General features: G+C 47.4%; 2 protein-coding genes and 1 long non-coding RNA gene across 7 annotated transcripts; 2 read left to right on the forward strand and 1 right to left on the reverse strand.

The window, feature by feature from the left end:
- The first annotated feature begins 717 nt into the window (after positions 1 to 717).
- Positions 718 to 13,216, forward strand: Smarcd1 (SWI/SNF related, matrix associated, actin dependent regulator of chromatin, subfamily d, member 1). 5 transcript variants are annotated; one of them, XR_006850001.2, is made up of 15 exons: positions 723 to 1,080; positions 1,685 to 1,872; positions 2,151 to 2,193; positions 2,289 to 2,411; positions 2,898 to 3,020; positions 4,046 to 4,162; positions 5,408 to 5,509; positions 5,929 to 6,090; positions 6,338 to 6,435; positions 8,339 to 8,474; positions 10,157 to 10,279; positions 11,271 to 11,372; positions 11,497 to 11,685; positions 12,043 to 12,121; positions 12,605 to 13,216. XR_006850001.2 is itself a non-coding variant. In XM_046435845.2 (13 exons), the coding sequence occupies exons 1-13, from the start codon at positions 904 to 906 to the stop codon at positions 11,548 to 11,550; spliced, it is 1,548 nt and encodes a 515-aa protein (XP_046291801.1). In that variant the 5' UTR covers positions 723 to 903; the 3' UTR covers positions 11,551 to 13,216. The 5 variants fall into 5 exon arrangements, 2 of the variants coding, with proteins under 2 accessions (XP_046291802.1, XP_046291801.1); XR_006849999.2 differs by having other exon boundaries at positions 11,497 to 12,121; XR_006850000.2 differs by having other exon boundaries at positions 12,043 to 13,216.
- Positions 10,441 to 24,361, reverse strand: LOC124087127 (uncharacterized). Its single transcript, XR_006850002.2, has 3 exons — positions 24,139 to 24,361; positions 21,065 to 21,200; positions 10,441 to 14,050 (listed from the first exon to the last, which is right to left on the reverse strand). It is a non-coding gene; the product is annotated as an uncharacterized LOC124087127 (long non-coding RNA).
- On the forward strand, positions 16,022 to 23,784 carry Gpd1 (glycerol-3-phosphate dehydrogenase 1). The gene is made up of 8 exons (XM_046435847.2): positions 16,022 to 16,211; positions 16,719 to 16,896; positions 17,690 to 17,830; positions 18,418 to 18,556; positions 18,933 to 19,045; positions 20,190 to 20,423; positions 20,637 to 20,743; positions 21,911 to 23,784. The coding sequence occupies exons 1-8, from the start codon at positions 16,111 to 16,113 to the stop codon at positions 22,005 to 22,007; spliced, it is 1,110 nt and encodes a 369-aa protein (XP_046291803.1). The 5' UTR covers positions 16,022 to 16,110; the 3' UTR covers positions 22,008 to 23,784.
- Positions 24,362 to 24,536: the final 175 nt, after the last annotated feature.

The following is a 24,536-nucleotide window of genomic DNA, read 5'->3' on the forward strand; positions in this document are numbered from 1 at the left end:
GTTGAAAGAATTTAGGTATTCCCGTTAAGTGTCTAGACCTGAACTTGGCATGTGGTCACACAATCAGGGGAGGAGTAAGGAGTTTTGAACAGGGAGACAGGCTAATCATCACACCAGGAATGGTTTAAATCACTAAGCAGGGAAAAAGGGAGGGAACCAAAAGCAATTAATTTCCCAAACAGAAGTCCCAATACAAAGGATTCTTTGGTGCGAGGGCAGGGCCAAAATTCAAGATAAGCTGGAACTTAAAATCTGGAAGCAGGTTAGGTTAAAGGTTTAGGTTGAAGTTTCCACTTGAGGTAGTTACTGAGGAATAAGTCCCGCGCTATGAACCAGAAGACTTGTAATTTAGGATTTGCCGTCAGTGCCAATTTATCTGGTACGTCTTTGCCAAGCCACTTATCTCCTTTGAGTTTAGCTTTCCCGATTGTAAAACGGAATAAACAGTGTGCCCCGCTCCTCAAACACCCAGGGTTATAGAAGTTCGAGAATGAAACGAAAAATAATTAACGCGCCTTGAAAAGTTTAATGTACTGCGCCAACATGATGCGATTACTCCAAACTCAGAGGGCTGGAATCAGGGTTGGGGCTGGGGCGGGGACTGTGGTCCCTTCCCAGAGCCTAGGCTTCCTCCCGTCTGCCTGGTGGCGCCCGCTCGCGCGGCCTCTCTGTCCTACAGTTCTTCTCTATGGTTTTCCCTCCCGGACCCTGAAGGCGGGAGGGAGTGGTCAGCACGCCTTTTCCGCTAGTCGCCCCCTCTAGCCTACAGTCTCGCTGTCCCAAGCTTCCCGTGCCCGCCGGTCAGCCGGGCGCACAAACAGGCAGGCACTTGGGGGGCGCGCGGGGGGCAGGGGGAGTTCCGGTTCCGGTTCTTTGTGCAGCTGCAGCGGCGGCTCCGGGAAGATGGCGGCCCGGGCGGGTTTCCAGTCTGTGGCTCCGAGCGGCGGCGCCGGAGCCTCCGGAGGGGCGGGTGCGGCGGCTGCTCTGGGCCCGGGCGGAACTCCGGGACCTCCGGTGCGAATGGGCCCGGCGCCGGGTCAAGGGCTGTACCGCTCCCCGATGCCCGGAGCGGCCTATCCGGTGAGTGAGGCAGGAGGAGGGGCGCACGGGCCGGGGGCGGGGCCCTGGGAGTGACAAGGGTGGGGGAGAAGTAGGAGGGACTCCCTTGGGAGGGGTTCTGTGCCCCGGGTGGGGGTTAGAGAGAGGCATTTAGCATCCCCACCTGCTCCCAGAGGCATTGTTTCCTTGAGGAGTCGGTGTAGAACCAGGGTGGGTTAAGTGGCTCTTGGCATGGTTATGGAGTGCAAAGGGGCTTGAGCAGTTCCAGTGCTCACAGGAAAACCCAAGGTTTAGCTGCAAATTGAGGTCAGCACCTAAGGAGATAGCAGAGAAAATATGGAATTAGAGGAGATGTGGGAAGAGTCAGATCCAATATAACCTGGGGATAATTTGAATATAATCATATGATATGTTAGCCTTTGGGTCCTGTTTTTCTATGAAATCACTACTAGAACAGAAGAAGCTCCAGATATCTATATTTCAAAGAGGCAGAGAACTCTTCTCTCATTGACCTGGAACCTCCCTATCTTGTTTCATTCAAAGAACTCAGATGTCCCCCACTTTTTTTTAATGGGGTTAGCTAGGGAAGCCATTACATCTTTGGGTTCTCTCTCTATTTTTATAGAGACCAGGTATGCTGCCAGGCAGCCGAATGACACCTCAGGGACCTTCCATGGGACCTCCTGGCTATGGGGGAAACCCTTCTGTCCGACCTGGCCTGGCCCAGTCAGGGATGGACCAGTCCCGCAAGAGACCTGCACCTCAGCAGATCCAGCAGGTCCAACAGCAGGCGGTCCAAAATCGAAACCACAAGTAAGATGACTTGGGGAGGGGGGAAGGGAATCTATGAGAGTAGAAGTGGTAAATCAAGAAGTGGTGGTGCCGAGTCAGCAGATGTTGTTATGGGGGCTCATCCTTGAGAATGCCTCATGGTTGTGGTGGTGATGGAGTTGATGGTGTCGGGGGAGAGGGTTTTCTTTGATTTGAGACTTTGCAGGCCCTTACTTTATTATAAATGGAAGTGCTGACAGCTTATCTTCATGTTCTGACTAGTTCTATTCCAACCTGATAACAGTATTTATTCCAAACAGTGCAAAGAAAAAGAAGATGGCTGACAAAATTCTACCTCAAAGGGTGAGTCCAAGCTGTAGATTTTCCTGAAGATGTGGTGAGTCTGAGAATAGAGATGGTCAGCTCTAGATCCCAATTATATCTTTTCTGTTTCTAAGATTCGTGAACTGGTACCAGAATCCCAGGCCTATATGGATCTTTTGGCTTTTGAAAGGAAACTGGACCAGACTATCATGAGGAAACGGCTAGATATCCAGGAGGCCTTGAAACGTCCCATCAAGGTAACACAGGACAGCATTAGGCAGAGAGCCAAAGGAGAGGACTTGGGAACCTTCACCAGGCTTAAGATGAGAAATCAAAGGCACAGCACAGCTCTCCTTGGCATTTAAATTGCATCTTTCCCTTCCGCCTACAAACCAAGAATTTCATTAGGAGCATTTAGGAACATAAGAACAGCCAAGGGGGAGGGGCTTTTGATGTCTCTTGCATTCGAAATATACCCTGTCCGTGTTTTTGCTGTAATGGCTCTGCTACCTTGGGAACCTGGCAACTTGCATGACTCTCCACCTGGCATTATGGTGTATGCACTTGCACTTAGATCAGTGGCCTGTGCTCCTCTTCTAAATGGAATCTTCATCTACCGACTGGAGGGACTGGGTAGACAGTAAGCCAGTCTGTTAGGATTAATTTTGGGGTTTGGGGAGACCCTTGTCTTCAACATCAAACCACTGAAGCCCCACCATCAATCCTGTTTCTGCCTTCCTCAGCAAAAACGGAAGCTGCGAATTTTCATTTCTAACACTTTCAATCCGGCTAAGTCAGATGCCGAGGATGGGGAAGGGACGGTGGCTTCCTGGGAGCTTCGGGTAGAAGGACGGCTCCTGGAGGATGTGAGTTAAAGGTCCACTGTGGTCGGCATCCAGGGTGGGAGCTGCTGGGAATGAGCAGTGTTGTCCAATCAGCAGGAAGCCTAACTGGGAGCATCAGAGAGAGGGAGACTTTTCCCTGTACAGAAAGACAGTAGTCCTTTGTATCTGCTTCCACAGCATTGACCCTCACTGGTATCATATTGTCCTGGGATCTGATTTGTTGTGTACCTTTCTCCTGGTGCTGCTGGTCTTTGAATTTAACAATATCTTAAGATTAGTTTGTTTTTGTTTTTTTAAATCAAGTGAGTTTGTGCTTAGCATTTGAGGCCATGTTTCCTCTTGGAGTCCTTATGGTCCTTGATTCCCATTGTGGTATCTCCATCTTCATTGGAGATACCCCTGGTTTAAGCGTAATAGATTCCTCCAGCAGGCTCTTTGTGGCTTCACAGGGAACATCAGCTGACAGGTGATAGCCTCCAAACTTCCCACACCAGCAGCTCTTTGGGGAAACTCACCTTTTTCTCATTCCTTACACTCTCTGGCTCTCTATTTTTAGCTGCTTGCAGGCAAGCTAATTTGAATGCATTTTTGCAGGAGAACCAGGGTTCAGTGTTGTAGAGTCTTCTCTTCTATATAGGTCCAGTCCATCTGCTGATTGTGTTGTTCTGTCCAAATAAAGCTGTTTTTGTTCTGGCTGCTTATTCCCTGTGATTCATTTCCTCTCTACAGTCAGACTATTTTCTATTCAAACTTGCTTTGTTATGTGCAGAAGTTTGGCTTAACTTGCCTCATTTCCCAAAGGGAAATGAGGTGGGTAAGTCAATGATCCTGTCCGTGTAATAGGCTGCTTCTTCAGGGTTCTGTTGCTACCAGGACTTGTTTAATACCCACAGATTCTTTGCCATCTCTTAAGAGATATTCAGAAGGCATTTTTTAGTTGTTGTTGTTTTTTTTTCCCCATTGCTGTTGTGGACTCTTTTTAAAAAATATTGTTGTGGGAAATTTATTCTAGCCTTTTCTAACATGACCGTTTCTTTTTCTTCTAGTCAGCCTTGTCCAAATATGATGCCACAAAACAAAAGAGGAAATTTTCTTCCTTTTTTAAGTCCTTAGTGATCGAATTGGACAAAGACTTGTATGGGCCAGACAACCATCTGGTAGAAGTGAGTAGTTCTGCTTTCTAGATTTTGACTCTTTATGACTGGAGTATGATGGACTTGGGAGCCAAACTTTAACCTCTAGTGTAAAGGGGAGGTATAAAATAAAGGGTTACCCCAGGTATATGGTTCTATCATTGCAGTTTGTAAACTGACCTCCAGGTGGCACTAGCTGTGTTTAGTTTGCAGTCTAACTTGTCCCACCTTTTTAATGTTATCCTGGCCACTGTCCCCACTTCAAGGGAAATTCTAATGGAGGCCTCGTTTACATGCCAGGCTATCTCTGCTCTGCATCTTGCTTATTAATACTGGAGAGTCATTAGTTACCACACACCATTCATATGTTTTCATGATAGCAGTTACTATAGTTAAATGGGTTGACTAATAGGATATTAGTACTTGCCTTGGTTACCTTTATAGTTATGGGACTTCCTTTTGGTTCCTGTTCCCTTAGATTCACATCCAAATCACCAGAAATCCTTTATTTTAATGCTCATTAGCTCAGTATTTTGAAGACTCTGTTAGTAATAATATTCTTTGGGATACAATCAGAACCAGAATGACAGTCCAGCACTCCATGTGAACTTAACTTGCTCCTTTCTTTGCCAGTGTAGCTGCAGCCCCTTAACCTCAACCACTAAGAGACATGGAAAGGTCTTTACCATCTAATAAGGGAAGTAAGTCATAGAATCAATAGAAATTTGTAAATCTGTTTAATCTAATTTTATAGAAGTAGAGTATAGTGGGTAAAAATGTGGACTATAGAATCAGATACACTAGATCTCAAATTGCAGCTCCACCACTTTCTGGCTCTTTGACCTAAGCAAGTTATTTCATTCTCCTAAGCATTAGTTTTCTCATCTATAAAATAGGTATTAGTGCCTATCTCATATGGATGTTTGGGAATTAAGTGACAATCCAGGTAAATGTCTTAGAACACTTTGCATATAATAAATATTCAGTAAATAGTAACTACATATTTCTGTTCTTTTTGTGGATAAAATTATCACTAGAAATTCATGCTAATTTAAATGTGATCCCAAACACTTAGGATTAAAAGGTTGATCTCCTTACATACAGACAATAATCACAAAGTCATATGCAGTTTTTAAGAGATGCATCATGTTATTGCTCTTCTTCAGTAGCCTCAGTAATCAGAGTTGAATGAATGTTCAGACATTACAGAAGCTCTTCCCTCCCACCCTAGCTCTTCCTCTGGGAGAGCACCCCCTGACATCTTCCTCTCTGTAGTGGCACAGGACCGCCACTACCCAGGAGACCGATGGCTTCCAGGTGAAGCGACCAGGAGATGTGAATGTACGGTGTACTGTCCTACTGATGCTGGATTATCAGGTATTCTGTGGAGGTGTGAGGGAGTCCAACTTTCATAGTCATGTTCCATTAGTGGTCTGACTTTAAGGGTTTAAGTCTGTTTGTGAATAATTTGTCACTTAAGTATGAAGACAGTTCTTAGTCATGAGTTCTTTTTTTTTTTTAATATTTTTTTAATTGTAGATGGACACAACAATGTCTGTATTTTATTTATTTTTATGTGGTGCTGAGGACCGAACCCAGTGCCTCACGCGTGCAAGGCAAGCGCTCTGCCACTGAGCTACAGCTACAGCCCATGAGTTCTTCCTAGTATTTTCCTATCCTCAAGAAAACACTTTGTCAGTATTTTCTGACTAGATTGAATGTTCTTCTGTATTAAGAATCCTGAAGTATTTAGACCCAAATCATTAGTTTTATTGCCTTTATCTGATTCTGTGCAGCCTCCTCAGTTTAAATTAGACCCTCGTTTGGCTCGGCTCCTTGGCATTCACACCCAGACTCGTCCAGTGATCATTCAAGCACTATGGCAATATATTAAGACACATAAGCTCCAAGATCCTCATGAGCGGGAGTTTGTCATCTGTGACAAGTACCTCCAGCAGGTAGGTAAAGAACTCATTCTTTTTTTAAGAAAAAAATTTATTTATTTATTAGTTGTAGTTGGACACAAATGTTTATTTATTTTTATGTGGTGCTGAGGATCAAACCCAGGGCCTCAAATGTGCTAGGCGAGTGGTCTACCACTGAGCCACAACCCCAGCCCCTAAAGAACCCATTCTTTTGTTAGAATCTACTCAAGCACTAATTATACTCAAAATGCAAATTTGTAGCTGCTTCTTTTTCCCACAGATCTTTGAGTCTCAGCGTATGAAGTTTTCAGAGATCCCTCAAAGGCTGCATGCCTTGCTTATGCCACCAGAACCCATTATCATTAATCACGTCATCAGGTAAGCCTATGCATGGGAGGCTGTGGTATGTGCTGCTGGCACAGCCAGTTGTCAGATTTTTCAAGGATTTTACAAGCAGGTTGTTAGACATAGCTGCTACTTAAATTACATAAGATAAAAATTAAATTATCATACTAAAAGTGAGAGTGATATATTCTCAAAATTTACTGTTTCCTGGTTATTTTATTACATTTTTCTAGTATTTGTTTTCTTGAGATTACTTGTGTCTTGCTGGGTATGCTGGCACATGCCTGTAATTCCAGTGGCTTGGGTAGCTGAGACAGGAGGATTGCTAGTTCACATTCAGCCTCAGCAACTTAATGAGATCCTATGCAACTTGGGGAGACCCCGTCTCAAAATAAAAAATAAAAGGGGCTTTGGATGTGGCTCAGTGGTTAAGCACCCCTGGGTTCAATCCCTGGTACAAAAAAAAAAAAAAAAAAAAAAAAGATTACTTGTGTCTATATGGTGGAAATGCTACTGTATAATGATTTTTGGTTGCACAACTCTTCCCCATTCCAGAATATCGGAGGCTGGAAATGAGCAAAAACTACCCATCAGTGTAGTATTGCTGCCCCCTTGGAGGATTAGTTGTTAGACTTTTATGAGCTGATCACTGATGTGAAGGATCAGCAGCCATGTCTACATGGTGGGACATTCCAATCTGAGACTAACTCCATTGCTTCTATTTGCTTTTTAGTTCAGAAGATAGAGAGCAAGGCATCTCTAGGCAGATAGAGAGTGAAGAAAGGTACTTTCTCCTCAAAGCAGCATGTCCCTGTAGTTAGATATTGTCCCTTTGCACTCCTTTCTTTGCTTTATATTAAGTCTGGTAAAAGCCTGCCATTCCTTATGCTCCGATCTATCATTCATTGAGTAGTAACTCCTACAGTCTATACATTGGTTCCATAAAAGGTATTGTCTGGATTCCTGAGCTTATGTTTAGGCCAATTTTTCTTTTCTTTTCCTCCCCCACCCCTTGGTGCTGGGGATCAAACCCAGGACTTCACACATTGTAGGCAAACACTATACAAACTGAACCACATTCCTAGCCCTAGGTCGTGTGTGTGTGTGTGTGTGTGTGTGTGTGTGTGTGTGTGTGAGAGAGAGAGAGAGAGGGAGGGAGGGAGGGAGGGAGGGAGAGGGAGGTAGCAGTACTGGGAAAAACAAGTTAAGACTTGAGACAGGGTCTTACTAGGTTGCTTAGGGCCTTGATGAGTTGCTAAGGTTGGCCTTGAACTTGGGATCTTCCTGCCTTAGTCTTCTGCTGGGATTAAAGACATGTACCTTACCCAGTGTTTATTTTTGTTTTTCTTGATACTGGGGTACAGGAGATTGAATCCAGGTGTGTTTAACATCTGAGCTGTATCCTCAGCAACCCCCCCAACACACTTTTATTTTGAGATTGGGTCTCGTTAAGTTGGCTTTAAAGTTGTGATCCTCCTGCCTCAGCCTCCCTAATTGCTGGGATCACAGGCGTGTACCACCACACCCTAGCTTAATTTTAGTTTAAAAGGGGAAAAGATAAATAAAATTCTATAGCAGTGGTTTCCTCTAGAGAGGAAGGAACTTACTTTTCACTGGATACATTTTGTACTATTTAAATTTTTATCATTGACTCTTAAAAAAAATTAACCTCATTGAGATAGAATTCGTATATAATAAACTATACACACTTAAAGTGCAGTTTGAAGGGAGCTGGGGTTGTGGCTCAGTGGCAGAGAGTTTGCTTGGCATGTGTGAGGCACTGGGTTGATTCTCAGCACCACATATAAATAAAGGTCCATCAACAACTAAAAAAAAAAAAAACAGTTTGAAGACATTCCCTGGGCCATCATTTTGACACTGTATTTAGTTATCGGGAGATAAGCCCTTTACCAGATCCCTTTGGTTTCCTTCCCAGTGTTGATCCAAATGATCAGAAAAAGACAGCTTGTTATGACATTGATGTGGAAGTGGATGATACCTTGAAGACTCAGATGAATTCTTTCCTGCTGTCCACTGCTAGTCAACAGGAGATTGCTACTCTAGACAACAAGGTAGGGTTTCTACCCTAGTTAATTTGGGTGTTTCCACTTCCCTATCACAGCTTCTAGACTGCTTTTTTTTCTTTTTCTTTTTTGACTGCCTTTTATTTCTTGTTTTTAAATCAAAATAAATGGATACCCAGTATTTGTCAGGTACTGTGCTTGGTGCTGCTTAGAGCCAGACTCACATGAGTTCTGCCTCAGGCTATACTTTTAAAGTGTTGAGCCTCAGTTTCTGATCTGTGAAATAAGAGACCATAATACCCATTTTTATAAAGGTACTCTGAGAATGAAATGAGACAGTGTTTAACATTGGCCAGGCATAGTGGTGTACAACTGTAAATCCAGCAACTCAGAGGCTGAGGTGGAAGAATTGCAAGTTCAAAGCCAGCCTCTGCAACTTAGCAAGACCCTGTCTCAAAATAAAAAGGACTGGTAGCATCAGTCATTAGTACCACAAAAAAAAAAAAAAAAATTTACAAGCTGGGTTAGGAGTATACCTCAATGGTATAGAGCACTTGCCTACCATGTGTGAGGGCTGAGTTCAATCCCAGAACCACACACAAACACAAAAAGAAGTGGTACACACTGGTAAATACTATTGTCCACCTATGCCAGAAACTTAGAATAGAATCATCATTGTTCCTCCTTCTCTGGTGTGTTAGATACATCACAGGTGCCAGGGGATGGGATATTTGGGAAAAGGAAGCTAGATGGGGAAGTTGGAGCCTTATCACAAGGTTTTTTTGTTGTTGTTTGTTTGTTTTTTAAATACTTTATTTTATTTATTTATTTTTTTGTGGTGCTGCGGATCAAACCCAGCACCTTGGACATGCTAGGTGAGCGCTCTACCGCTGATCCCCATTCCTAGGCCCTTTGTCACAAGGCTTTGAGGCAGATAACACTAGTTTATATTCCATCCTGTAGGTGAAGTAAGGGATTAGCCTAGTAAGAAGTTTTTACAACAGTGGATGCACTGTTGCTATTTGCATTTAGAATGATCACTGGCTGGAAGGTGGAGATTGCAAGGGGGAAGATGTGGAAGCAAGAAGCCCAGCTAGACACCTGTTATAATAATCCATGGAAGATAATGTCAAAGCCCTAAACTGAAGTTACAGACAGTGAAGATGGAAATAAGTAAATTGATTTTGAGAGGTGTCACAAGAATTAAGGGATTTGACCACTGTTTGGATGGAGGTGAGAGAGAAGGAGGAACAATGATGATTCTATTCTAAGTTTCTGGCATAGGTGGACAATAGTATTTACTACGATTGGGAAGAAGAGGAACAGGCATTAGGGAAAGGGTACTGGATTTAGTTTTGGGAATGTTGAGTTTGAAGTGCCTTGAGATGTCAAGAAAACATTTGAATTGTTTGTAGTTTAGAAAACGGACCCTGCACTGCAAAGCAGGAACTCATGACCCTGTCAGTGATGTGGATGAAGTATTCACCATGTAGTGCTGGGTACCTGAGGAGACTAAAAGGAAAACTTCCCCTTACTTGGAATACACAGAGACAAACAAGTGCAAAGAATGCTGGGGCCAGAAGCAGTGGGAGCTTCGCACAGCATCCTAGCTCTGGGCAGCAGCACCCTGTGCCTAGATTGAAAGTGACATACAGAGACTTCATGCACTGTCTGCCATCTAACTTTGTGTTTCTGTAGTGTGAAAATGGCATGTGCGTCCTTCATTTCAGATCCACGAAACAATAGAAACTATCAACCAGCTGAAGACCCAGCGGGAGTTCATGCTGAGCTTTGCCAGAGACCCTCAGGGTTTCATCAATGATTGGCTTCAGTCCCAGTGCCGGGACCTCAAGGTAAAGAACTTAGTAAAGGATCAGGGAGAATTGAGGAGCCAATTTTTCTTCAGTATATCCCATTTTCAGTTGAGTAGGGAAACCATTGAGTGTCAATTTAGTATTTATTCAGTGCTGTCATGGTGCTTCATATTGTCAGGGATGCAAAATGGAAGACCTGATTTCTGCAACATCCATTTTATTTGGAAAAACAAAGCTAATGTGATTAAAAATAGTATGCCATATAGTACATTATCAGAACTCACCAGTAAAATAATTCAAAATAAGGCTAGAGTCACTGGGTAAGGCTTCATGGAAAATTTTGGACTTGAAGATATTTCTCAGAGAGGAGAACACTAAGGCAAGAAGATAGGCACGGACATAGAATGTGTGAAATCCACCTAAGTTTTCACCCAGCCTGCCACTGCTGTGACTGCAGTTAGGAAGGATGCAAGAGGAGCAAGGGGAAAGAGCACCAGGCAGGTTTCTAGACAAGGCAATGACTTGTGGATAACAGGAGGCTACTAGGTGTTATATTAGTTCACTGGGACTACAACAGCAAACTAACACAAACTGGGTGCTTAAACAACAGAAAACTCACAGTTGTGGAGGCTGAAAGTCTGAGATCAAGATTAAGAAGATTGGTTCCTTCTGAGGGCCGTAAGGAGAATGTGTTTCAGACCTCTCTCCTAGTTTCTGGTGGCCTCAGGCATCCCTGGGGTTATAGCTGGTTTTCTCTGTGTGTCTTCACATCGTCTTCCTTCTGTACCTGTTTTGTCTCTATGTCCAAATTTCCCCTTTGTAAGGATACCAGTCATATTGGATTAGGGCCAACCTAATGACCTCATCTTAACTTGATCATCTGCAGAGACCCTATTTCCAAATGAGGTCACATTCACAGGTACTGGGGGATTAGGATTTCAGCATCTTTTCGGGGGATACAGTTGGACCAGTAGGAGGTGTAAAGGCAGAAAGCAAGTCTCTTCTCTCCTTTCCCCTGCCTTTCTCTCAGACTATGACTGATGTGGTGGGTAACCCAGAGGAGGAGCGCCGAGCTGAGTTCTATTTCCAGCCTTGGGCTCAGGAGGCTGTGTGCCGATACTTTTACTCCAAGGTAGGTGCTTGAGATGCACTGGGAAATTGACAAAAAAACAAGGGGTATGTACCTCCGATGGGGTCAGTGATTTTAGGTACCAATTTCTGATCAACTGTCTCATTTTCCACTCTTTTCTCCTTAGGTGCAGCAGAGACGACAAGAATTAGAGCAAGCCCTGGGAATCCGGAATACATAGGGCTTCTCTGACAGCTCTAATTTGGCTGCTCCAGTTATTTGTGCTGTGCTGCCTGCCTCATAGCACCTGCCTTGGTCTTGCTTGGGGCCTTTCAGGGGATGCTGTTGGTTCAAGGACAACACCAGAATGAAGAGGGTCTCACATTTCTGTCTCACAAGACACCTCTTATCCTCTTTTCCCACCCCATCCCTTCCCACCCCTCAGCTTCCCTTTGCCCCACAGTTCCTATGTGCCTCTATCCTCCCCTGGTCTACATAGGACCTCTAGATAGTGGTAGAGAGAGAACCTGTAGTGGTAATCAGTGCTCTGAATGGACTGGACTAAGGCCAGATGGTCTTTAATGGGACCAGCTACACTGATCCTGCCCTTCAGAGACCCAGGAGTTGGGAGTTGTAGCCCCTCCTCCAAGACTCAGGCCTTGGGGCGCTCTATAAGCTAGTTTATTTTGGCCCTCCTAATAACAGAATCCAATTTCCTTCCTTCCCTCCACAGGTTTGGAGCAAACTCTCCCTTCACTTGTTGCCCTCTAGCACTAAAGGAACCCTGGCTCTTGGGCTCCACTGAGCCCCAGGTCAGTCCCCAGTCCTCTGCTGTCTCAGTGCTTCTTTGACTCCTTAGTAGGGGTCTTCTTACATCAGTATTGGAATTTGTTCTTGAACTATTGCTCCCTCCTGCACACTCCTTATAGCTGCCCTTTGTAGGATTCCTTCATATCTGCCCTAACCCATGGCATTTGGGTGGGGGAATCTTGCCTTTTCCTGTCAGAGCCCCAGAGATCTAACCTAGGGTACTGTCATTGCCAGCAGAGGCTGTTCCTTCCTGCTGTTGCTTGGAAGAGTGATTTATTCATTCACTCTCCCCTGCCCACTCCCTTAATGGAGAAACAGGCCTAAAATCAAACGGGTAAAGCCCTGGGCTATCCCTGTCTTCCTGTCCCTCATCTGCCCAGTTGACACTCATTGGTGACTTCTAGGGTACCAAGAAGTGAAAGCACCTAGGGCTGGAGAACAGCTCTGAGTTGGGTTTGTGACTCTTCCCTCTCCCTGCCTCACAGGATTGTGACTCCCCAGCCCTTGCCCTCAAAGCTTCAGACCCCTCAGGTAGCAGCAGGACCTTGTGATCTTGGCCCCTTGGAACTGAGATGGTTTTGCATCTTTCCAGGAGAGCCTCAGATTCTTCTTCCAGGTTGTATCACCCCCCGAGTTAGCATATCCCAGGCTCGCAGACTCAACACAGCAGGGTGGGAGACAGCTGGGCACAGAGGGGAATTCTGCCAGAATGGGCTCTGAACCCACAAAACTGACAAAGCCCCTGCTTCCCCACCCCTCCTCAGGCTCCTGCGAGCATATCCCCTTGCCCCTTGTCCCTGCCTGTTCTACACTGAGGACAGCAGAGTTTTCTCCCCATCTTCCCCTTCCTGCCATATTCCCATCCCTCCTTCAAAAGGTTCTCCCCACAGTGACACTGGACAACCCTGGGGCAGCTGAGCCCTGGCCTGGCTCCTGGCTGGAACCATGAGGAGGAAGTTCAGCACTCCTACACAGTGTCCCTATTGAAGATAACTGTTTTTATTAACTGAATTATTATGTTTTTTTCATGGACCAAAATTTTTTTTGTACTGTCCCCTTATGGATGTCACCCAGTTTTAATAAAAGAATCTTCTGAAGGGTGAGTCCCCTGCCTCCTGTGGGAGAGCTTCTCCTAAGCTCTTTGTTCTTCACCACCATCAGCCCTGCTCACAATGTCATTGTATTTGACAGATATTTATTGAGCACCTGCTGTGTGCCAGCTATGATGCCAGGCACTGGGATTCTAAGGAAAATGAGGTTTTTCCCTGGTGGGCTTGGTCTCACCTGAGAGGCTGGTGACCTAGAGGCCAAGAAGGCAAGTTAAATGCTTGGGGTTGTTGGGCTTTACCACTGGATCTTTAGAGTCCTGCTTCAGCTCCCCTGTTTATTAGGTACTTATAGGTGAGTGGCACTGCCATCTTTTCTCTTGACCCTCTGGCTCCTCAGGCCACTTCCTGGCTGGAGTCCTTAGATGACTGTAGTGTGTTAGGCTTGACAGAAATTCCTTTAGAGGTTCCATTTCTTTCTGCAGCACCAAGGCCTGGGCAGCAGCAGACATTTTTATTTCCTGAGCTGTTCTCTTTCCACTGGAGCCCCAGAGTGAGCTATCAGTTCTTAAGATTGGCATGGAAGTGCATTAACTACAAGTGTAACAAGCCAGGGTACACCTGTGATCCCAGCTACTTTAGCTGCTGAGGCAGGGGATTGTAAGTTTAAGGACAGCCTGGGCAATTTAGTGATACCCTGTCTCAAAAAGGGCTTAGGATGTAGCTCAGCAGTAAAGCCTCTCCCTGCTCCCCCAGTCCAATCCCCAGTACCATACACAGTATAGATAGGCAGCTTGCAAACTGTAGGAGTCCCCATTAGCAAGACCATGAAATTTTGCAGTTCTTCTTGCTCCCCACTTGGTGGCTCGCTGCTTTCCTCTGCCACTGTTAAAGAAGAGGGAGTAGAACATTGGATGAGTGTAACTGCATCTAAAGTTGCAGTTTAAAAAAAAAAATCCTTTGCCTCTATGGATAGGAATACTCCAGCATCGCTTGTGTTCAGTGAGACCCACCAAAGATAACGACTGTTCCTAATCTAGAACTTGATAGGGAAAGTAGAGGAGTTGTGGGGGTGATAACAGAGTGGAGAAAATTGATGTCAAGGACATTGAAATGGCATCTGTTTTTACCCAGGCTAATTACATGTGTAATGAATGGCTGATGAATCATTAATTTCAAGCAAATAATCCACAGTTGGTGCTCAGGAAAAGAGCTCTAGTGATACAGATAGCTTCCTGTGACAAGCCATTTCTGAATCTTGGCACCCTCTTTATTCCTATGTAAATGAACAAATTCTTTGTCTCCACACTACCTAAAATGACAATAGGGGCAAAATGAGAAATGAAGCATTTAGGCAAAAACAAGGGGATTATTTTTATGCATAAATGTCCATTCTTTTGGAGTTCCTAATGTGTGCCAGGGACAGAAACATCTTTTTCATCACCCATAATCAGTGCTCCCAGCTGGCAGCCTGGCACTGGTACCTTCTTCTCAGTGCCAATGCAATGAACGAGTGGTCTGTGGGAGGCTAGCCCTGTATTAGGCCTAACTTTGTTCTAAGGAAGATAGCCCCTACTGATTTCTTGTATGTTCCCCTTATAGGGACTCCCTGTTCATAAGTGAATATAGCAGGCTCTTACTGGGCTATCCCTGGGCAACCCACAGTTTTGACCTCCTGCCCACTTACCCTTACCCACTAGTTTCACCCAGACTCCCCTCTAGCCCACAGCTTATTACTGTCACTAGCCAGTGGCAGCCTAGAGGGTTGGCAACTCCCACTGAGCATTCTGCCAAGCCAGGAGGTCAGCACGTGAGCACACAGTGTCGTCTGCCCTCTAGGCCAAGGTGCAGAGATTGGAGGGTTAGGAGCCTCTTGCTCCACTCTCCAGACAAGCCTGGAAACTGGAGCTCCTCCTTCTCTTGGTCAAACAGATGGCTGTGGGTAATGTAGAACCTGAACTGCTGAAGGTATTCCTGCCATTCTCTGTCCCCCAGTGATACCTGCCTGCTTTCTTTCACGGCATCTGAGACCAAAAAACTCCAGCTATTCCTGAGTTTTGGAAACTGCTGCTCCAGGTCACACCTCCCTCTCCATTTCTGGTCTCTGCAAACTATGTGTTAACCTGCAGAAGCCCCTAATGTGGTACTTGAAAACCCAAGAGAAGAAATTGTAGCAATCTCAAAGCCTTGATCTCAAGAGCAGTGTACACTTTGGCTGCCTTGTCTCTCCTTGTCTTTACATATGTCTTCAAGAATTCTGGGCCACATGGCATTAGAGTTCTCTGACTTTGGCCCTTCCTGCCTTCCCTGCCTAGGAGACACTCAGGTGGAGATTGTCTGATAGGCCCATCTATAAGTCCCTGAAATTACCAAGATGACCGTGCCCTTGGAGGCTCTTATCACTCTTGGGCTGGGTTGCCCTCAAAGAAAGCAGGCCCTTACTTATATGTGGTCTCATCCTTAGAAGTAGACCCACATTCACCAACCCCTCACTCATATCCCTGCAATGGAGCTACTGTGGGGTTGCTTGAGGATAAAACTAGAGCAACTCTGGTCCTAGGAGGGTATGTGCCAGGAGTGGGGGTTAGAGAATTCCTACCTTTGAAAAGAAAGCATTCTCAAATCTGCTACTAGGGCTAAATACAATTTATTTCAGTGCTGGGAAAAGAAGGGAGTGAGGGGGGACAATCACTTTGTCCTTATCTGGGCAATTTCTTGACAGACCTCAAAATGAGACCATTGCAAAGGGGGTGGAAAAGTGGGCTGGGGCCAAAGAAATTCGCTAGCAATGTCATCTGCAAAGCCAAGAGGAAAAACCAGCCTGGCCTCTGCCCCATTCCCATTCCCCCCACCTGTCTCTACCCTTTCCCTGGTTCTGCCAGACTCTCTATCTCCCTGGGCGCCAGCTTCTCAGCCACCCCTGGAGGCGGGGCTTGGCTGCACCCATGCGTGGTAGCGGAGTTAAATGCTCTGAGCCGGCACTGCTTGGGCAGAGAAGTGACACCATGGCCAGCAAGAAAGTCTGCATTGTAGGCTCTGGCAACTGGTAAGTGGCTGTCAAGGACCATGGGGGAAGGGTGGCTTCCCCCAAGAAGAGAGGGGTTAAGGAAGGAAGCTGGGTGGGCAGGAGGCAAAGTGGTTGGAAAATATATCTGGTTCCTGTTTGTCCCCTGCTGCTGTCCTCATTGCCTACAGGCACAGGACAGATGACCCACCTCCCAGGCTGTGCCTGCCTGGGCAGTTGCACCTGTTCATCAATGGAAGTGAACAGAATGCTCCCTTCTCTGCCTGAAGAGCTGCTTGGGTTTGGGGAGTGGAACAGGAAGGCTGCTCCTCTTCTCCAGCAGCAAAGTGTGAGACAGACTTGAGTCTCCTCTATTGCCAGGTCACAAGAGACTCACTTGTCATAAGAGTGGGGTGGGGGGTGATGAAAAAAATAATCTGGAGGGCTGCTATAAGGCCCTGTAGTGGGTGGGTGCTACCCCATCCCCTGCCGCTGTTTCCTCCCTCACACCCCACTCCTCACTTTCCTGTACTTTCCCTAAACTCCCAGGGGCTCAGCCATTGCCAAGATTGTGGGTGCAAATGCTGCCCAGCTAGCACACTTTGACGCCCGGGTGACCATGTGGGTGTTTGAGGAAGATGTTGGGGGCAGAAAGCTGACAGAGATCATCAACACTCAGCACGAGAATGTCAAATACCTGCCAGGGCACAAGCTGCCCCCAAACGTGGTAAGCCTCAACCTCCTGCAAGGAAGGGAGGAAGTCCAGATGGTCAGTGCCCAGATTTTATCTACAGGAGCCTCCTGCTGAAAGGGAACACTTCAGGTACAAGTTGGACTTGAAAAGTGTCTCAGAAGGGCTTCTGTGGGCACAGGGCACTCCCATGTAGACTCCAAACTGCTCCCTGGGCACTTTCTGGGATTGAGGAGAATTTGCACAGTTCCTCTTTCTTACAGGATTCCAGGGGGAAGAGTCAGGGAAGAGGTGCCTAAGTTGGTTTCCATGACAACCAAAGACTGGTTCTCAGACTCCTAGATTTAGGGTCCCAGCAGTGCCTGCCTCAGGCTCTAATCCTGTTACTCATTCACTGGATTATTAGCAGATTTGGAAGCTGCTCCTTGGACTTTTGGTCTTTGGTCAAATTGATATAGCTCTCTTCCCCACCTGGAAATGGGGGAGCAAGAGAGGAAAAGGGCTCTCTCTTCCCAGTTGGGGCTCCAGGATGATGAAATCTTACTTGGCTTCTCCTCCTGCCAAGCCCAGGCTGCCTTTGGCCTCCCTCACAGTCCCATAGCCAAGGGCCAGGAGCGTGCTGGGGGGAGAGTTCCAGAAATCCAGGTCAGCTGAAGCAGAGGGGCAGTGAAGGTTGGATTCTCATAAGTTCAATCCTCCCAGATTCAGTCCCAAACTACTCTTTCTTTTCCCTCTTCTCAGTCTTACTCTGGCTTCTAGACTGCTGAATAGAGTTCTCTGGGGGCTAGCAGTGGTCTGCCAAACCCACAAGCACCTGGTCACCCCACAGGTGGCTGTACCAGATGTGGTCCAGGCTGCAGCAGATGCTGACATCCTCATCTTTGTGGTGCCCCACCAGTTCATCGGCAAGATCTGCGACCAGCTCGAGGGCCACCTGAAGGCCAACGCCATTGGCATGTCTCTTATTAAGGTGCCAGGGACACCTTCATGTGGATGGGGGCGTGCAGCTAACTATTGTGGGGTTCAGGGTGGGTGAAGCAAGTAGAAAAGAAAATGGTAGAAGTAAGCCAAAAGTTCCCAGAGAGAAGAGAGGAGTTGGCTTTGGAGAGGATTTAGAAAGTAGTGAGTTACAGCTGAAGGAAAGCTGGGAAGTAGATAAGGACTCATTTGGAGGCAGAAGCCTTAGGGATAAAGGGATGCTTCAAGGATATGAGAAGTGGGGAGGATTGAGGAGTAAGCAAGGGAGCTGGTTTGGAGCAGTGACTGGGCTAGCAGTTGGTTCGGGACAGTAAAGGAGGGAGGTATTTAGGGATTTAGAGGAGAAACATTGACTTGGAGAGGTAGGTTACTGAAGGTGCATGGAAGGGCTTTTCTGATGGATTGGTTTTTCACCACTGTCTACCCTCCTCACAGCAAACTGTATTGGGATTGGAATGGGGCAGGACTGGTGGGGAGGTACACTGATAAACAGTGTATTTGTAAGGGGTAGGATTTCTGGGTGGGAAGCCCTCAAATGGTTATCAAGGGCAGCTAGCCTGAGCTTCATCCTGTGCCCAGGGGGTAGACGAGGGCCCCAATGGGCTGAAGCTCATCTCTGAAGTGATTGGGGAACGCCTTGGCATCCCCATGAGCGTGCTGATGGGGGCCAACATTGCCAGCGAGGTGGCTGATGAGAAGTTCTGTGAGACCACCATTGGTGAGAGCCTTCCCCAACCCATGCATCACAAAGCTCTAGTGCTTCCTCTCCCCAAATTCCCCACCAGCCCCTTAGCCATCTCTTTCTACCAGGCAGGAAAAAGAAGATACATAAGAGGTGAGGGAGGGTTGGGACACCCCCAGGGAAGGGGTTGCAGATCCTGCCTTGGACAGGTGTGGGAAGAACAGTCAAGAGTCCCCACTCTCTGGGTGTGGTGGCACATGCCAACAGTCCCAGCTACTTGGGAGGCTGTGGCAAGAGGATCACTTGAGCCCAAGAGTCTGAGGGCAGCCTGAGCAACATAGTGACACCTTGTTTCAAAAAACAAAACCAAAAATGAGCCCCCTCTGAAAGTCTTGCTCTCTTCTCATTTTAGGCTGCAAGGACCCAGTCCAGGGACAGCTTCTGAAAGAGCTCATGCAGACACCCAATTTCCGTATCACAGTGGTACAAGAGGTTGACACAGTAGAGATCTGTGGGGCCTTAAAGGTGAGAGGGACACAGAAGTAGCTACTGAGATGGGGAGAAGGTTCCAAAGGAAGGCCCAGCTTAGCTCTAAAAGACTGCCAGTATTCTAGATCTCACTCATAGGCAGCTGTTCCCTTTCCCCACCAAATCTCACATACATAGGAGGAACTGCAGAAGTAAAACCAGGGGCACTCAGGCCTGCTGATTTTCACCATCAGGCTATGGAGCCTTCTTCCTTTCCCCGGAGAGCCCCTTGTGGGACAGGCTGCAGGGGGTGGTCCAAGGGGAAGAAGAGATGCCCAAGCCAATGGGAGACAAGAGATCCTAACTAAACAAGGAGCTGCACGCCTATAATACCAGCGACTTGGGAGACTGAGGCAGGAGGATCACAAATCCAAGAGCAGCCTCAGCAATATAGTAAGATCCTACCTCAAAATAATATTAAAAATTAAAAAAAAAAAAGGGGATGGGGATGTAGCTCAGTGGTAGAATACTTGTCTAGCACATGTGAGACCCTGAGTTCAATCCCTAGTACCAAAAAAAAAAAGCAATAACTATGGATCCACAACTATGTATATGACTATGGAACAGAAAAGAATGGTCATGGATGAAAGGGTCCCCTGGAGAAAAAATGGCTTTCAGAAAATGTCTTCAGGGATGTAACATGGGGTGGGGCCAAGAGGTACAGCAAGTGGACCAGGTGGGGTGGCTCATGCCTGTAATTCCAGCAACTCTGGAGGCTGAGGCAGGAGGATTATAAATTTGAGGTCAGTCTCAGCAACTTAGCCAGAACCTGTCTCAAAAAAAAAAAATTAGTAGGCCAGGCGCAGTGGCGCACACCTGTAATCCTAGCAGCTCAGGAGGCTGAGACAGGAAGATCAAAGTTCAAAGCCAGCAACGGCCAGGCACTAAGTAACTCAGTGAGACCCTGTCTGAAATGCAGCTCACTAGTTCAGCACCTCTGAGTTCAATCACTGGTACTGGAAAAAAAGGTGCGGCAAGTAGGAAAACCAGAACTTGGACATGGTTCAGGAACCCTTATGCTTCCTTCATTTACTTGGTGGGTGTGTTATAGCTAATGTGGGGAGCATGAGGCAGGTGCTGAGGGCTCCAGATGGGCCACTGGAAGGTGTCCTTCCTCACTCATGCCTTCTACTCCCCAAAGAATATAGTGGCTGTTGGGGCTGGCTTCTGTGATGGGCTAGGCTTTGGAGACAACACCAAGGCAGCAGTGATCCGGCTGGGGCTCATGGAGATGATTGCCTTTGCTAAGCTCTTCTGCCAAGGCCCAGTGTCCTCTGCCACCTTCTTGGAGAGCTGTGGCGTTGCTGACCTCATCACTACCTGCTACGGAGGGCGGAACCGCAAGGTGGCTGAGGCCTTTGCTCGCACTGGAAAGGTGGGCCCTGGGAACAGGGGGAATAGAGGGCGGTCCCTGCTGGCATCAAGGTAGAAGCACTTAGCTGGCAGCTCCTGAGCACAAACATTAATATTGTTGTAGACATTCCTACCCGTTTTTCCCCCGTATAACCCCACAGCCCATTTGAGCCCAACTTTCCATATAGATGACCTGCTCTCCCACCTCCATACATGTGGCCTGTTTTCTTTACAGTCCATTGAACAGCTTGAGAAAGAGATGCTGAATGGGCAGAAGCTGCAGGGGCCCCAGACAGCCCGAGAGCTACACAGCATCCTCCAGCATAAGGGCCTGGTTGACAAGTAAGTGTATTATATAGCCTTCCTGGCTGAGGGAGCCACAAGCCAAGAGCTGTCCCTGTTCTTGAACCACCTTCTTGAACTTTGCACTGTCTGTGAAGTGGGTAGTGAAGGAACTGTAACCTTCTGTTTCAAGGTTAAAATCTGGACTACCTATTCTCCCCAGCCAGTTCACGGCCTTGGAGTTCATTCTGGTCTAGTGCTCTTTTATACTTCATTACTTGGACCTCTCTGAATAGCCTCCCTTTTTTATCCTTTCTTCCTTGTCCTCTGCTCTAAGGGTTAAAGCTCTGGGGCAGGAATAAGCTCATTTGATTGTCTCACCTCTTTGTCCAACTCCCCATCAGCCCTCTGTCCTCTGCATCCCATCCTTGGTATTGATTGAGAATGGGTTCTGCTTCAAGATTCTCCTTTCCAGGGAGCACAGACAGTGGGCTGAACAGAACAGAGTTCAGTTGGCCTGGGAAATAATCATAGAAAAAGAGAAAATGAAATAGGATCAGAACAGGTTCATGGCTTTGGGTAAAGGTGATGGGAGGGGAGGGCAAGAAGGAAAATGGCATTTATTGACACCTTCACATAATGCATAATCAAATCTTCATGTATATAATCATATCTTTAACTACTTTGGCTGGGCACTATGGTGCATGCCTTTAATCCCAGCAGCCAGGGAGACTGAGGCAGGAGGACTGTAAGTTCAAGGCTAGCTTCAACAACTTATTGAGACCCTCAGCAATTTAGCAAGATCCTGTCTCAAAATAAAAAATAAAAAGGACTGGAGATGTAGTTCAGTGGTAAAAACAGCCCTGAGTTCAAGCCCCAGTGTCAAAGAGGGGAAAAACTCTCATATTTTTACTACTTTGTCATATTATCCCCATTTTACAGTTGAGGACACTGAAGCTCAGAGAGGCGGGGGATGGGGGGAAATCACTTAAAGCCAAGGAAGCATGTAGACAAGTTCAATATGAAACACAGCAGGGCAGGTAGTAACCTGACCCTATAACCCAGGGCTGGGGAGTTCAGATACTCAGCAGGTAGAAATTGAGAGCCAGAATCAGCCTGAGCTCTGAGGCGGGAGGGTAGAGGAGTGGAGGTTAGGCAGTGAATGTTGAGTGGGGGAGGAAGGGTGAAGAGTGGGAGACTAAGCCTTGCCTTTCCCTGCAACTCTAGGTTCCCCCTGTTCATGGCTGTCTACAAGGTATGCTATGAGGGCCAGCCAGTGGGTGAATTTATCCGCTGCCTGCAGAATCATCCAGAACACATGTGAGTGGGGTGAAGACCCAGGACAGGCAGCTCCTTTTTCCCATTTGACACAAGTAGAAGTTGGGGCACCTGGTCACCAGGATCTCCAGGACTCCTCACCAAGCAGTTTTCTCAGCTTTTCATTGGAAGACAAAAGGCAGTGGGTCAGCTACACACCTGAAGATCCTAACTGCCTGAAGCCTGGAGCCTCTTGCCAGAAATGGAGCTGCCCTGTCCTTCTGCAGATGTGGAGCTTTCTCCTTGTCTTCTGGGAGGCACAGAATCAAGCCTCGGTGCTGCCTGCTCTAGGAATGTGTACGGGGGAGGGTGGGAGGAGAGTGCGCCAGGGCAAGGGCTGCCAGTTGTTGCCTCACACAGACCAGGAACCTGTCCCCAAGCCGAATTAAGTGGCTAAAGAAGTACCTTAGCATAGGAGGGATGAGGCAAGGGCTGCCAGGGAGGGGTCTGGGTGTTTGAACTGATATAGGTGCCATAGATCCTTTGGCTGACCTCTGCCAGGCACCACACAGCATCAACGGATCTCAGTGTTTGTTAACAAAATACAAAGATCTCAAGCAACCCTTTCTAGCTTCTCCTAGTAACAACTGCATCCTCAGAAACCTCTGGTCATCCCTCTTCCCCCTCCCTTAGGCTGCCCTGGCACAAGAGTTGCTTCATGCTGGCATCTCTGGCCCTGGGACTTGCTACTATCCCCAGGGACTTCCTGGGTCCTAGATCTTTGCCAGCTCCTCCCCACCCTGTGTGACCTTTCCAAGCTTTCCCTCACTGGCCCTAACTGCCAGAACCCTCTTTGGGGAGCAGGAACTTAAATCTGCTGACAGAGCTACACCTTTTCATAGCCAGCTCAGATCACTGGGCTCTGGCTTTTTGTGACCTTTGTATTTGCCCAGCCTCCCTGTCAAGAGCTCTAGCTGGGGGAGGTGTCCTCTGGGTCCCTCCTGCTGTTTATCTCTCCAGAGAGCATCCCTGCCTCTACCCTCCCCTCCTCCTCCTCCTCCTCCTCAATCCTGTAGTTCTTTCTCAGCTGCCCCAGAGCAGCCAGGACAGCTAGCCAGCACCTGGCATCTAGAAGCCTGGGGTCAGAGTGGCCCAAAGGCTAAACAAGGTTCCCATGCTAGTGGGTCCTTGATATTCCAAGGCCAGCTCTCCTTCCTCCAGTGAAAGCCTCCTCATGAGGCACTGACCATATCAGCACTTCAGTTGGGAAATTCAAGGAGGAAGAAGAAAATAAAAACCACCCTGTGGCCTGGGGTGAGGGAAGAACAGGAGGGGGAGGGAGAGGAGTATGCTTTGCACTGGCCTTGTTCCAGGACTGGGTGGCTGCAGGGGAATGTCACAGGTCAGCAGCAGTTCCCATAGCTATAAATAGTCCCTGAGGGCTGAGAGGCTCCTGTGTCCAACAGTGGTCTCCGCTTCCTGTGTGGCAGCACCTGGCACACTGTGACTCTGGCCAGCTTCATGTTAATCCTCCCTTACTTCCCAACAAACTAGGGAGTCAGGCTCCTCTTGGCTCCTAAAATTTGAGAATTCAGTCTTATCAAGTGTAGGGCACAGCTGCCTGTATCAGGCCAGGAAAGTGCAGGCAGTCATCCCAGGTCTGGCTGGGCCCACGTCTGGGTACTGTGTGAATCCAGAGCTGCCCTTGAGAAGGTTAAGGTGGAGCAAAGACAGCTTCCAATACCTTTGCCTACTTCTCTTCAGTCCATTGTCAATTGTGAATCTGAGGTTTTCTATCAGGCCACTTGACCACCCAATAAAGCATTGTTTTTTTTTTCCAGAAACAGTACGAGTTGGGGAAGGGGCTTCAGTACATGTAGTAATGCGTTCCCTGTCCTGTATCACCACGTATGTGTTTTCACTCTTACCACGGGACAAATGAAAAAGGAAATCCCTCCTCGATAATCAGTTAATCCAGGGCCCCAGCAATGGGGCCTACTCAGTCCTCTCCTCTGTCCTCACCGGCAAAACCCCTCACACCCATCTCTCCCTAAGCAGTCATCCAGTCTTCCCAGAGCTTCTTAGGGGCTTTAGCATGCCACCTACAAATGGGATCACGCAAAGGGCAGAAATATTATAGAGTCACCCCTCGTGTTCACTTCGTGGTCATGGCCTTGCGGCGCGGGTCACGTCCCTACCTGAGCTTGGTCCGCTGCCCGACCGCCCGGGAGAGGGACGCTCCAGGCTCTAGGGGGCGCGCGGTCCACCTGCCGGGCGGGGCTGGCTCTGAGCGAATCCACCTAGCTACCAGAGACGTCACCGCACCAAAGGCTGGGATTGGTTGTGTCTGGGCATTCTAAATTCCGGTTCCCGAGTTTAAGCCACCAAAGACAGTCTCTCAATGGAGCATTATCCACACTCCCATAATTCATAACGAGAGGAAAGCTCGTCTGAGGATGCGTAGCAAGAGCGACTTGACCCGGAAGCCGAATTTCAAAACCGGCCACCAGCGTGAGGCGTGGCAGAAGAGGGTTCCCGCCTCAGTGGGAGGGGTTGTGCGGGTCCGGCGCGGGTCCGCTCGCCGGCTTCGGTAACT

The sequence above is a fragment of the Marmota monax genome, unplaced genomic scaffold (assembly GCF_021218885.2).
Source record: "Marmota monax isolate L192 unplaced genomic scaffold, Marmota_monax_Labrador192_F-V1.1 WCK01_AAM20220418_F8-fsc00012, whole genome shotgun sequence".
Taxonomy (NCBI): domain Eukaryota; kingdom Metazoa; phylum Chordata; class Mammalia; order Rodentia; family Sciuridae; genus Marmota; species Marmota monax.

What these genes read in the sequence shown, in the direction of transcription:
- Smarcd1 (XM_046435845.2), top strand. Translation starts at nt 904, where the DNA reads ATGGCGGCCCGGGCGGGTTTCCAGTCTGTGGCTCCGAGCGGCGGCGCC. An exon ending in TGCCCGGAGCGGCCTATCCG is followed by an intron (nt 1,081 to 1,684) that starts GTGAGTGAGGCA and finishes CTATTTTTATAG; the next exon opens with AGACCAGGTATGCTGCCAGG. An exon ending in ACAAAATTCTACCTCAAAGG is followed by an intron (nt 2,194 to 2,288) that starts GTGAGTCCAAGC and finishes TCTGTTTCTAAG; the next exon opens with ATTCGTGAACTGGTACCAGA.
- Gpd1 (XM_046435847.2), top strand. Translation starts at nt 16,111, where the DNA reads ATGCGTGGTAGCGGAGTTAAATGCTCTGAGCCGGCACTGCTTGGGCAG. An exon ending in ACAAGCTGCCCCCAAACGTG is followed by an intron (nt 16,897 to 17,689) that starts GTAAGCCTCAAC and finishes GTCACCCCACAG; the next exon opens with GTGGCTGTACCAGATGTGGT. An exon ending in GTTCTGTGAGACCACCATTG is followed by an intron (nt 18,557 to 18,932) that starts GTGAGAGCCTTC and finishes TTCTCATTTTAG; the next exon opens with GCTGCAAGGACCCAGTCCAG.